The 13,403-nt window shown below is 41.0% G+C and overlaps 1 protein-coding gene across 1 annotated transcript in view; it reads right to left on the bottom strand.

Annotated features, from left to right (window-relative positions):
* Positions 1 to 13,403, bottom strand: part of LOC126100446 (DNA repair protein RAD50) — a 270,875-nt gene that overhangs the window by 150,942 nt on the left and 106,530 nt on the right. The window contains exon 7 of the mRNA XM_049911053.1: positions 12,415 to 12,586. Coding sequence (XP_049767010.1) covers positions 12,415 to 12,586 — 172 coding nt within the window. The remainder of the gene's footprint in view (positions 1 to 12,414; positions 12,587 to 13,403) is intronic.

The following is a 13,403-nucleotide window of genomic DNA, read 5'->3' as shown; positions in this document are numbered from 1 at the left end:
TCAATAGAAATACACCATGAAGGAACAATTGTTGATCTTTGGCAGCCCAGTGGGCTATAGAGGTTGGCTCACACCCAGGATGAAGGCGAATGTGTTCCCAGCCCAGGGAGAGACTCAGCACAGACAAAATTAAAAGTGATGTTTATGGTCTGTGAAAGATGTTAGTTGAAACACTGCAGGGCCCTTCAACGTGGAAACCAGTAGCAATGGGACCGAAACTCGAAAAAGTGGGGAAACTAAAAACAGAATGAAAGCTTAAAAAACAACTATAGAAGAGCAGGGGGGGGGGCCTTGTTTGTCCCCAAAAAGAGCTTCAAATGACTAATGTCATCTCACTGGTACTAATAATCTCGAGAACGCGATCGGCTGAGTGCGTGTCATCTGCTAAAATGGAAGATATATCAGGCAACAGCTGTAGACAGGCGCGTAACGGAGTAAAATAGGGGCACTCATGTAAAAGGTGTCTCACCATCCACAGTTGAGAGCAATGGGGACAGAGTGGGGGAGGATCGCCATTTAAAAGGTGTCAGTGGCTAAAGAGACAGTGCCCTATCCAGAGTCTAGTTTAAATTACCTCCTCCCGACAACGAGTTCGGGAGGAAGAGGTCCAAGCACAGCGAAGAGCTTTCACGTCCCGCAATTTGTTATTGGGAAGTGTCGACCATTGTGCGTGCCATAAAGGAGCAACACCACGACATAAAACACTCCGTAGATCGGTGAAGGGAATCATGCTAATAGTAGGCTGAAGAAGAGAGACTGCAGCCTTGGCCACTGTATCGGCCGCCTCATCAGAAAGAAATTGATCAATTAGAAGGCACCTACCGGATGATGTGATAATCCTCCTCAGGGTGCAGTGCGCACTGAAACACCCAATTAGGAGAAAGAGTTGGGAGAGTTATTGGATTACAGTGGCTATCTTGAGGTATGTAAGTGTCCCGCTCAGGGGGAAATAGACATCACAAATGGTGATTGCTGGTGTTGATTGCACCTATGTGGTGTCCCGCTCAGGGGGAAATAGACATCACAAATGGTGATTGCTGGTGTTGATCGCACCTATGTGGGAATCCACACAATGTAGATATCTGTGCAAACCAACACTCAGACCCCCTCAAATTCTCCATCGAGGACAGCACGGTTTCAACAGAATGCACAGTAACCTCAAAGTACTGGAGAATTGTCATCAGTAATTTTTTTTTCTTATTTTTTTTTATAGAACACATATCACAGAAGAGAAGGACATTAGTTGGTGCAGTTCTGGCAGGTGACAGTAAAATCCATTGCAGTTCCATTGAATAACTTTCAAATCACAGGTGGAAATGGAAAATCGACAGACATAGATTCCTAGTCCAACAATGAAGGAGGATGTGGGGCTCCAGGTAGAGTGGGAGTGGGGGTGGGGGTGGCGTTGAGGGAGGGAATGAACAAACTTTCCTGAGATATCTTTTTTTTCTCCTTGATTACTGCAGAGGGTCAGGACTCCTGTGAGGGCTTATTCACTGTAGGAAGCGGGCGCAGGAACTAAGAGGAGCAGGCAAGCCCTTGGACCTGTGTTCCATGGCGCCTTCAGCCACTGGCTGAGCTCCATCATTGGTAGTCAACAGGGGGAGGATTCTGCTTTTACAAGCAGGTGTGGGGAGTCGAGGCCTCTGAAAATGGTGTCACAGCAAGCACAAGACCAAAGGTTAATTAAGTTGCATGACTAGCAGAGATCAATGTTGAGGCAAAGGAGAGAGTAAGTACTTGAGGTACTGTGAATGACCGGGCTACAGTAGATGCAACATTCAATGCCTTTGGGACAGGATACAAGCTCTCTCACTTTATCCAGGCTTCAAAGTATGAGAAGCAATGGAAGATCTTAAGTTCAAGTACTTATCAACCTGATCTGGTGGGACTCAATGTATATGATATACGAAGTGGACCCATTGCTTCTTGAAGTTTTCACCTATTTCATCATTTTTTACATGGTTAAATCCTACTGAAAAGTGGAGATTCTTGTGGTGTCACAGTGAAAGGTACACATCATCAACTTTCTTACATGGCAGTAAACTTGGGCCTTGGTAGGATTTGCTGTTTCAATTAAAAGGCAGAACAGCTTCATAGCTTACTGAGGAAAGAGATTTCTCCAAATACATTTTTGAGATTATCTATAAAGAATGCAGAACACAAGCATAGCATACAGAAAGGACTTTCGATCATGTGGGCACACATCAGGAAATGAGGGAAGCATGTTTCTGCAGTTTCCTTAATTTTGCCTTCCTTCCAAGGCATGGCCAAGGGGGAATGTTATTGCAGATCATAACAATCTGCATTGAAACTGAAGAGACTGCCAGTGCCTCACAGCCAATGGCTGATAATTTGGGCCTTCTGATTGTGCGAGATACTTGCCATGATGCCGCCTGTGCCGCCTGCTTCAAACAAGGGCTTCTCCTAAGCGCACCACACAGCCACAGCAGTGACCCAGCTGGATTGATGGCCAGTTCCTGGAGTACCAGTGTCCCCAGAAAGATAAAACATCTACTACTCAGCATGCAAGATGAAGTAACGGTCTGGGCATCAACAGTGCATTCCTCACACAATCAGGAGGCTATCCACCAATATGGATTGGCTACCATGCTGGGTACTAGGTAACTTTCCTCACACTACACCCTCTTTCAGAGTGTAGGTTCAGTCTGGATGGAATTAGTAAAAATGAATATAGTAAAATAATGTTTTGGAGAAGGATAGGTGGAAAGTAGAAAGAACCATAACTGACGTCCTATAGGCAAGCCAGGCTGTCAATGAGGAATCTGTCAGAAAGACCAAGACTGAGAAAAGACAATGGTCACAGAGTAAAGCTGTAGCACAGATAAGGTAGTACTGCAATGGACCAGGGCCACAAGCTCACCATGCACCTACTCCCAAAAGACTTGTGTGGCCCCTGGGGCAAAAAGAGAAGGGACGTGCTGGGAGTGTAGTCCTGGCTACAGTAAAAATGCTACTTCAAGAGGACCAGCAGCAAGAGGTAGCAGCAAGTATTAAGCATGTTGCATAATCATTTTATCCCTACTAGGCCCACTCTGGAAAGAATTATCCCTCATTTGATGCCGTTTTGTCGCTCAAAACATTCAGTTGGTTAAGAAGCTTAGCCTTCACTATTTTCTCTGAAATTATTTCCTCAATAACTGTCCATTTCCACTTACTTAATGTTACCATTCATGTTTTCAGTGTTGCCAGCAATTTCATGTGTCACCTAATCCTAGATTTTCAGAACCTGTTATTAACAAAGTGACTAACTCATAGCTAATTAGAACTAATCACTATCTGCATAAAATGATATTATTTAATGTGTAAGTGTTCTTCTCTGTTTAATATCAAATGTAGCACACTCTCAGACTGTTAACACTTACACAATTTCTGTTTCATGTCATCTTTGTCTATTACTTGTTTGTAGTGGTGGCTCTTGTACATTTCTTTCTGATGAGTTACACACAGAAATCCATGTGACAGGCTGTTTTTTACAAAATACAGGCATTCAGTAACGTCTGCATTAGGTCTTCTAGCTTCAGCCAACCCGGATTGAGTAGAGTTTCTCTCATTAGTGGAACATTTATGGGCAGTGTGGACTACATGAACTTTATAGCTACTCAATGACAACATGTGCATGTTTGGATTCTGGTACTCATGACAAGTTTCCGAGCTGAAGAGTGAACCTTTTCAGGTAATACAAGCTATCATTTCAACACAAGCTATCATTTCAACCCAAGTGTCTGCAACTTACATAATTTAAGGAAGGTTCTTTTCATCAGTTCCCCTTTATAGTAGCCATGTAACAATCACCAAGGTGGTGTTCTATACCGTGTCTGCTTACTGTAGCAGTGGATCATGTTTGCCCACCACAATAATAATTTACTGAATTTTGCCTTAATTCTGACATCAACTTTTCAAAAATTTTGGACACAGTCATTTCTATTGATGAGAGTAAATAAAGTGGCACCAGGTTTCTGTAAAACATAGTGTGTTGACCACTATGTGCTTTTGCTCTGTGAGGAAAATTAACTTTATTGTTTTTTTTTAATATGCAAAGTTCATTTATTCCTTTCATAAATGTCAAAGCACTTCCTTCACACCCAAGCTACAACTAAATGATTAATAGCTCAACAAGTCTTCAGTAAATGTTACATCCACCAACATATAATAGTGCTTACACTCCAATTGTATCATATCCATCCTAAATGCTCCTTCCCCGGTACTCTCAACATTTGTGGTACTCACACTTATTTGGATGCAAAGTTGCTTTACAAATACAAAGCAATCACCACCACTGCATTTCAGATTATAATTATAATGCTAGTGTGGCTATGAGGATAGTGTTTTCATTCCATCACTGCTATTTCTAGAACTGATTACGCATTGCTGTAGTGTAACAAAATTACTAGAGCCCTGACCTAACAATGCCATAAAAGACCGCAATCAAACTAGTTCTCTATAATGACAATAGACTTCTTAAACTATGGCAGAAAATTAGTCCTTCCTTAAACAAACAATTTGGAACCAACCTCTTTTGCTTTAAGAAGTACCTTGTAAGGTCTTGATGTCTAGAAATAATAGCATATTTGGCATATTTCTTGTTTTATAGGGTAATTTCATAGGGCATGACAAAAAAGGAGAAAAATATATTTATTCTACAAAAACAAGCAGAAAGAATAATCTCTACCCAGTGAAGTGAATATCTACATCACATACATATTCCTCAAGCTACCATATGGTGCATGGCAGAAACTACCCTTTACCACTACTAGTAATTTCTTTTTCTGTTCCACTCTAAAATAGAACAAGGGAACACCAAATATCAAAATCCCTCCATACAAGCCCTAATTTCTCTTATTTTATCTTCATTGTCCTTGTGGGAAATGTACTTCGGCAACAGTAGAATCATTCTGCAGTCAACTTCAAATAGTTATTAACTAAATTTTTGGGGTGGGGGGAACAAAAACAAAAACGCTGTCTTCTCTCCAAAGGATTCCTATTTGAATTCATGAAGAATCTCCTTAATATCCATGTGTTGTTCAAACCTACCAGTAATAAATATAGATTAGATTAGGTTGGATTCAGTTTTTGCTCAATAAACCCAAAAATGAGATTACCCATGGTGTGGAACACGTCAGAAAGCATAGCATGAAAAAAACATACAACATTTGAATGTAACACTCACTTCCCTGATCATTTGTCAGGAGACTGTCAACATATGTGAATACATTACAATAAACTGGGACAGCTAATATTTATGGGATACATACATTGTCAGAATGAAACTAGTTATGCACTTTTAATAAATTTATCATACACAAAATACCTGATCTTAAGTGCTGTCAAAATTGTTATCTAAACATACATCTATACTTAAGATGGTGATGGATGGATGGATGGATAGATGGATGGATGGATGGATGGATTGATGGATGGATGGATGGATGGATGGATACGTGGCTGGAGATGTTTGTATGGGCACATGACAGCAAGGTCTTTAGCACCTGCGCAAAAACAGATTGAGACGATTGTGAGCAAAATACACAAACTGGGAAGATAAAACAGCATGTAAAACACAGGTAACAAAAGTTGGAAGACTATGTGTGTATCCACACAGAAGTTGAGATGAAGTATTGCATCAGTAGTAATACATTAATGACACAGGAAGAAAGTGGTATAAGGAGCTCAAACAATATAGCAGATGGATGTGGCTGGCTGGCCGCAAGAAAAAAATGGAGGAACCACCCACTCTGCAACACACCAAAACCTCCAGCCTAGAAGTTTAGACCAGAGTCCAGACACATCACAAAAATTTAAAACCTTGGTTACACTCGTCTCATAATCAGCTAAACTAGACGGCAGATGACCAATATTTGCTTCTGCCCTTGCACCATGGTGTAAAATTTGCTCTGTTAAAACATGGCGGATAGAAATGTGCACACTACAAGAATCACAAAACGGGGATCATCTCACCATAGTAAAAAGCTACTTGTGAGAGGGCACTGCCCAATTCTAAGATGTGCGAGGGTCACTTCATCCCGCCTAAGCAACTGGCAGGAGAAAAGCCACTTCACTAACTGCAGCTTATTGGCCGTCACCACCAGCCATTCCTCATCCCACAATTGCATGCACTTCTTGTGGAGTGCAGAAATGACAGCCTACAAGGGTATAGGACACTGCGCCACATCCTACCCTCTGCAGGCCTCCTTGGCAGCCTCATTGCCCAATATCCTTACATGACCTGGCACCCAGCAGGATGACGTCTGCTTACACCACCATTGGAGTGAGTATAGTTGGTCATATATCAGCTGGACCAACTCCTCAGCTAGGTACAGGTTCTGTAACAATTGTAAGGCGCTAAGGGAATCGGAGCAGATGAGAAACTGTTTGCCCTGAATATGATGGATCTGCTCCAGTGCCTTCAGGATTGCGTGGAGCTCCACTGCAAAAATGGTATATCTGCCGAAATGCGAACCCTAGTGACATGGTCAGGGAACACTACTTGTTTGGAGCCATCAGTGTAAACAACTGTGAAATCGTGATGCATATCTAAAATGTTAGAAAGCAGAGACTGGAATGTAAAATCTGGTGTACTATCTTTCTTAAAATTAGTCAAATCTAAAATAAGTCAAAGTCTCTGGTGGAAGTCTGCTCCAACCTCAAAATAAAACATTAAGACCAATCACACCCATCTCTAAAAGGCAATCCTGTGCACAAGTCCATTAGGGCCTCATTGCTTGTTGCTGGTTATGGGAAAGCCATGCCAGTGGAAGCCGAGCAACGGTATGGTATACAAGTGTGTATGGTGGGGACAGTGTTTTATATAGCTGGTGCGCCGTAAGTATCCGTCACCTGATATGAAATGGTGGTTCACCAGCCTCTGCACACAGACTTGGTGTGAGGCTTGTTCTGAATGCCCCAGTGGCCAACCAAATCCCTTCATGGTGCACCATATCCAACATCTTTCAATAAGGTCTCGCTGACCCATACACCGTGCACCCATAATTGAGCCGATATCGCACAAATGGCCTGTAAAATTGGAGCAGACAAGTCCTGTCAGCTAAGACACTTTAAAATACTGAGAGCCTTAAGAAACTGTTTCTTCAAGTACTTAAGATGTGGCAACCATATAAGTTTACAGTCAAATATGAGGCCCAGAAACTTCAATGTGTCTTTCATATTAAGAACAGTGTCCCGCATCCTCAATTCACGAAAGTTTAGAACGGAATGAAAACGGTTAAAAAGAACACAGACAGACTACTCGGTTGAAAACTTAAAACCACTCATCTGCACCCATCCATCTAGACATCAAATAGTAAGTTTCAAATGACACGTTATTGCAAGGCTAGAAGAAGAGCAAAGCACACTGAAGTCGTCCACCAAAAAGAACACTGGACAGGACTTTTCACTATTGGTGCAATCCTATTAATACCTATGGCAAAAACAGTCACACTTAAACAATACCCTGACGGACGCCATTCTCCTGCTCAAAGCGATTAGACAGGACATACCAAATCAGTATTGGAAATACCGTGGTAAGAGAAAGGACCGAATAAAAAAGGGAAAGACAACCACAAAAACCCCATTTGTGACACTGCTTGAGGATAAAATACATCCAAGTAGTATCACAGGCCTTCTCGATGTAAGAAAATATACTAAGAAGGTGATGCCAGTGCAGGAAAGCCTGCTGTATAGCTGCCTTCAGGAGGGCCTGGTAGTCAAAGGTGGAGCGATACCTCCTGAACCCACACTGAAATCGACTTCAGAGTTGCCTGGATTCTAAGATCCAGAGAAGGTGGTGGCTGACCATCCACTCCAAGGTCTTTGCCATGTAGCTAGTGATGGCAATGAAAAGTACTTGGGCACGCTCAGTCTTTCCCAGGTTTTAAGTGAAGCAATACAGTTGTCACTTTTATCCTGGTTGCTAGTCTTGAAGTTTCTGCTGAACTGGGTCATGGCCGGTCGGGTGTGGCGCTTATATTCTTTTCGCATACAGGCTGCTGCTGTAGTGTTGTTGTCCTGTAGAGGGGTCTATCAGTGTGCAATTGGCTGACGTCTTCTGCACAGCCCTCTCTGCTCTCTCGTTCCCGAATTGCGTGCCGGTGCTTGACTTTATGCCGTAACACATATCAGTGTGGTTTCCGTTGACTTTATCAGTAGACGAGACTATACTACGCTTGGCCTCCTACTTGTGAAGGGGAGGGGAGGGGGAAGGGGGAGGGAGAAGGGGGGAGGGGAGGGGTGGGGGAAGGGAAAACTGTCTGTGCTAATCAGTATGTATTATAAAAGTTAGTGTACAATGTGTGTGCTGCTAAAAATCAGAAACGAGTCCCAGTACAATCAAGGGAGTTATAAGACGTAGTAGCCTTCTATCCCCTACCCTTGAAGAAGTTTCCCGTTTTCACCTGAAGAGGGTGCTTTTGGAGGTATAAAGGCTGGGAAGTTTCGCCCTCTAGAAATTTCTAGAACATCTGAGAATATTTCAAGAGTGTTCCAGAACATTCCATAATGTATCGGAATGTTCCACAATGATCCAGGATGTTTTGGAACGTTCAGGAATAGTCTGGAACATACGGGACGATTACAGAATTATCTGGAACATTCCCAATCATTGTGGAAAATTATGGCCAATCGAAGCCTTTTGATATGTTCTGCAATTCACCATGGGTGGGGCTACCCCTTGGTAGAGGTATACAAAGCAAGACATGTCATGGGTTTAAACATCACTCCTTACAGCACTCAACTGGATAAAAGGTTTTACAATACTTCCCCAGAATTCATTTCAACAAATGGAGGTAAAATTAGGCCTGCAGAAACTCAGTTGCCAACAGCATTAAATTCTTCAGGGAAATTATAGCAATATCATTTGAAGACAGTGAATTAATGGGATCATTCATTAGATAGATGAACAATGTAATTGACGCACTTTTATGTTTGTAATGATGCTTTGTGCAAAAATGTTAATGAGATGGAAAAGTGTTCTCACCAATAAAAGTAACAGCTTTGCTTCTGAAAGAACTCTCCAACCTCTAAGAGTAGCCAATGGTAGTACCTTAGGAATGTCTCAATACCTAAAGAAAAGAGGTCTCAGTTCTCTTGCAACAGCAACATCCTTTCAGTATCGTAAAGTCTCTAAGTTGCAATGACCATTTGTCTGTAATGGATATCCTCGGCTCAGACAAATTACAGTTAGTTTACATTCTTGTACAACTTTCATTATCTCTCTGTGGAAACTGGGAACATAATGTGAATTTTCATTGACAACACACACAAGCCAAATGTGGACATTAGTTAGATATTTGCAACAAAAGAACTGTGGCAAAGTTTTGGAACAACAAACATAATTAATAAAACCCTGAGTATTCCACATAATTTCACAAAGGCTCAATCCAATCCAAAACTTAAGTTTATCTGCCACTTTAGCCGTAGTAGCATGTACTTCCATGGATCACATGCAGAGCAACTGACATCTCGCAGTTGGACCACTCAACTAGGGCAGTCAGCACACTTCCCCCTCTTCTCGCTATGCAAATACATTCAAAAAAAGACTTTGACAATCTGTATTCAATGTTAACAAATTTCTCCTCTTCAGAAATGCTTTTCTTGCCATTGCCAGTCTAAATTTTATATCCTCTCTACTTCGGCCTTCATCAGTTTTTTGCTGCCCACATAGCAAAACTCATCTACTACTTTTAAAGTGTCTCATTTCCTAATCTAATTCCCTCAGCATCACCTGATTTAATTTGACTATAGTACATTATCTTTGTTTTGCTTTTGTTGAGATTCAACCTTATATCCTCCTTTCAAGACACTGTCCAATTTGTTCAACTGCTCAGTCAAGTCTTTTGCTGTCTCTGACAGATTTACAATATCATTGTCAAACCTCAATGTTTTTATTTCTTCTATCTGAACTTTTAATTACATCTTTGAATTTTCTTTGGTTTCTTTAACTACTTGCTCAGTGGACAAATTGAATGACATTGGGATAGGTTACAACCTTGTCTCACTCCCTTTTCTCAATCATCGCTTGATTTTCATGCCCCTCGACACTCTATAACTTCTGTCTAGTTCCTGTAAATGGTATAAATAGCCTTTTGCTCCCTATATTTTACCTCTGTTACCTTCAGAATTTCAAGGTAGTATTCCAGTCAACATTGTCAAAAGCTTTCTCTTAAGTCTACAAATTCTATAAACCTACATTTGCCTCACCTTAACATTTGGTCTATGATAAGTCGTAGAGTCAGTATTGCCTCACATGTTCCTACATTCCTTGAGAATTGAAACCAGTCTTCCTTAAGGCCAGTTTTCGTTAGTTTTTCCATTCTTCTGTATAGAATTCCTGTTAGTATTTTGCAGCCATGACTTTTAAACTGATAGTTCGGTAATATTCACATTGGTCAGTACCTGCTTTCTTTGGAATTGAAATTACTTAATTCTTCTTGAGGATATTTCACGTGTCTCATATACCTTGCTCATCAGATGGAAGAGTTTTGTCATGGCTGGCTCTCCAAAGGCTGTCAGTAGTCCTGACAGAGTGTCACCTACTCATGGGGCATTGTTTTAACTTAGGTTTTTCAGTGCTCTGTCAAATTCTTGCAGTATCATATCTCTCATCTCATCTATGTCCTCCTCCATTTCTATAATATTGCCATCGAGTTCCTCCCCTTATACAGACCATCCACATACTCCTTCCACCTTTCAGCTTTTCCTTCTTTGCTTAGGATTGGTTTTCCATCTGTGCTCTCAATATTCATATAGCTGCTTCTCTTCTTCAGACCCAAATTCAATCAGGATACTTCTTGACAAAAAGTTCTGTTTGCTAAGGAACAAAAGTTTAGACCGAATAATCTGAATGATGAGATGAAGAACCGTAATTGGCTGATCAATTGTAGAGCCATGTCCGCAGAAAACTTTGCAAATGACAGGTGCTATTCTCTAGTACATCACTTCAATGTTTGCTGGGAGGTTGCGGAAGACTTGGCTTGTGCATGAAAGTAATGGTCGTCAGTTACAGTCATCAATAGTAGCCGCCCATCACTATCCAACCCAGCCACCACAGCAATGCTTGACCTCCACTTCTGCAGAGATTACTGCTTTTTTTAACATGCCAAAGACATTGTACAATGGCCACACTGCCAACAGACCTATCATTGTAAGGTGAGGAAACAGACTTACGCACCTCCAGTCACAGTCCACTTCCCAATGTTTCACTTGTTTCCAAGCTATAACTGAAACCTAGGACAACTATAATTTAATATGATAGGCATATTACTGATTTCCTATTGTAGTCTTGGTGTTGGAAAAATGTTGTACAAGAATTTTTTAATAACTGTCTAAATTAACAGGTGTGTTATTACATGCCCATTATTGCAAAATTCATTGTTATGTTGCCCATACTAGCTTGATGTGCTATCGTACTATCCGTATTCAAAGCTTTGACATATTAATTTTCTGAATTATGAAACAATTTGTTCCATATTATTTTAGTTTAACAGGTTAAGCACTTGGTATGGCAAGAAGTAGGCAGTAAACTCTCAGAGTGCATGTGTGTATGTTGTACACTGTCTTCTAATGCATGTGAACTCAAATGTTGTTTTAATAATGTCCACCTCCCAGACCCCACTATCTGCATTTGCCAATTCTGTGTCATTAGCGTAGTCTCTTGATCACCTACTAGTATTGTGTCAGTGTTATAGTCATCTTATTTAGTAGGAGTTAGTTAGAAAGAATAGCAGAGTCAAAGACTGAACATAATTAATGATTTTGAGGTCTGGGACAAAAATTAACTCGAGTTCAAAGGAAGCAATAGTGAGTATGTGTTCCGCACTGGGGAACTGAGAAGCAGGAAGTTTGACAGAGCATGAAGACAGTAGAAATGTATATCACAGGCAGGGAAATATGTCCCAAAATCTAATGCAAAATGAAACAATACTGTAGCTGTTTGCAAAAGTAGAAGGATGCTCATCAGAGAGAGGCACAGTTCAAAGACACACAAATTCGCAATTTTTGGAGATCAGGAAAGTCTTTTTTTCCCTAAAGATTTAAAATATATCTAAGAAGTATCTTATTATTAATTCTAATTACTTTGGCTCTGTACTTAACTCATTCATAGAACCTTCTCTCTCTCTCTCTCTCTCTCTCTCTCTCTCTCTCTTTTTTTTTTTTTTTTGGGGGGGGGGGGGGGGGTTGGTTTCATTCAACGGCCATGCAAGCTCTCTACTATTATATTTTTCTTTATTCAAAAATTCTCCAGGAGTGTTTTGAGTTGTTCTGAATGAAACAAAAAACAGAGCAACCTTTCATTTTCAAACGCTGATTATCACAATGGTCACTCTATAAGATGATGATCATTGTAGCTTTTACTAATGACAATAAATGAAGTAACATTAATAACAATTATATTCATACCTCTTATTTGAAATGTTTCTGCCAATCTCTGTAGATTCTTATTGCGTGCGTCTACTCGCGTATTATGATCTTCTTCTTCTTTCTGAAGTTTTCCAAGAGTCATCTGCTCTTGGCTTGTTTCTTCCAATACTCGCTCCTCATCCCTAGATATCTGCTGAAGTTCAACCTCCATCTGAAAGCAAATCAAAATACAACACTCAAAGAAGAAACATAAACACAGAGCAGGGGATGTGATAGGCTATGGATAAAATACATGTAATCTTTATAACAACAATATAATTCATATACTCCCATAAAGCATATCTTCTATGCTAAATTTAAACTTTTATTAGGAACATAGTTGATACAGAAAATCAACACTAAACTGTTTTCATCGCAGCATAAACTATGTATTTATTTATTCTTTCTTTCAAACAATGGAAAATCCAGGATGGAATGTAACAATACCAGAGAAGGAACGTTGCTACTCACCATATAGCGGAGATGCTGAGTCGCAATAGGCACAATAAAGAGATTCACATACTCATAGCTTTCGGCCATTAAGGCCTTTGTCAGCAGTAGACACACATACACACATGCATACATACACTCACGCAAACACAACCTGCACACACGTCTACAGTCTCAGAGAGCTGAAACTAAACTGCGAGCAGCAGCACCAGTGCATGATGGGAGTGGCGACTGGGTGGGGGTAAGAAGGAGGCTGGGGCAGGGAGGGGGAGGGATAGTATGGTGGGAGTGGCGGACAGTGAAGTGTTGCAGTTTAGACGGAGGGCATGAGAGAAGGTGCGGAGGGGGGAGGGGGGTAAGTAGCGGAAAGGAGAGAAATAAAAATAAATTAAGAGACTGGGTGTGGTGGTGAAACGATGGCTGTGTAGTGCTGGAATAGGAACAGGGAGAGGGCTGGATGGGTGAGGACACTGACTAACCAAGGTTGAGGCCAGGAGGGTTACGGGAACGAAGTTTGTATTGCAGGGAATGTTCCCAAC

The sequence above is a fragment of the Schistocerca cancellata genome, chromosome 9 (assembly GCF_023864275.1).
Source record: "Schistocerca cancellata isolate TAMUIC-IGC-003103 chromosome 9, iqSchCanc2.1, whole genome shotgun sequence".
Lineage (NCBI taxonomy): Eukaryota > Metazoa > Arthropoda > Insecta > Orthoptera > Acrididae > Schistocerca > Schistocerca cancellata.
The sequence above is the reverse complement of the archived record's forward strand: the minus strand, read 5'-3'. Positions and strand labels throughout refer to the sequence as shown.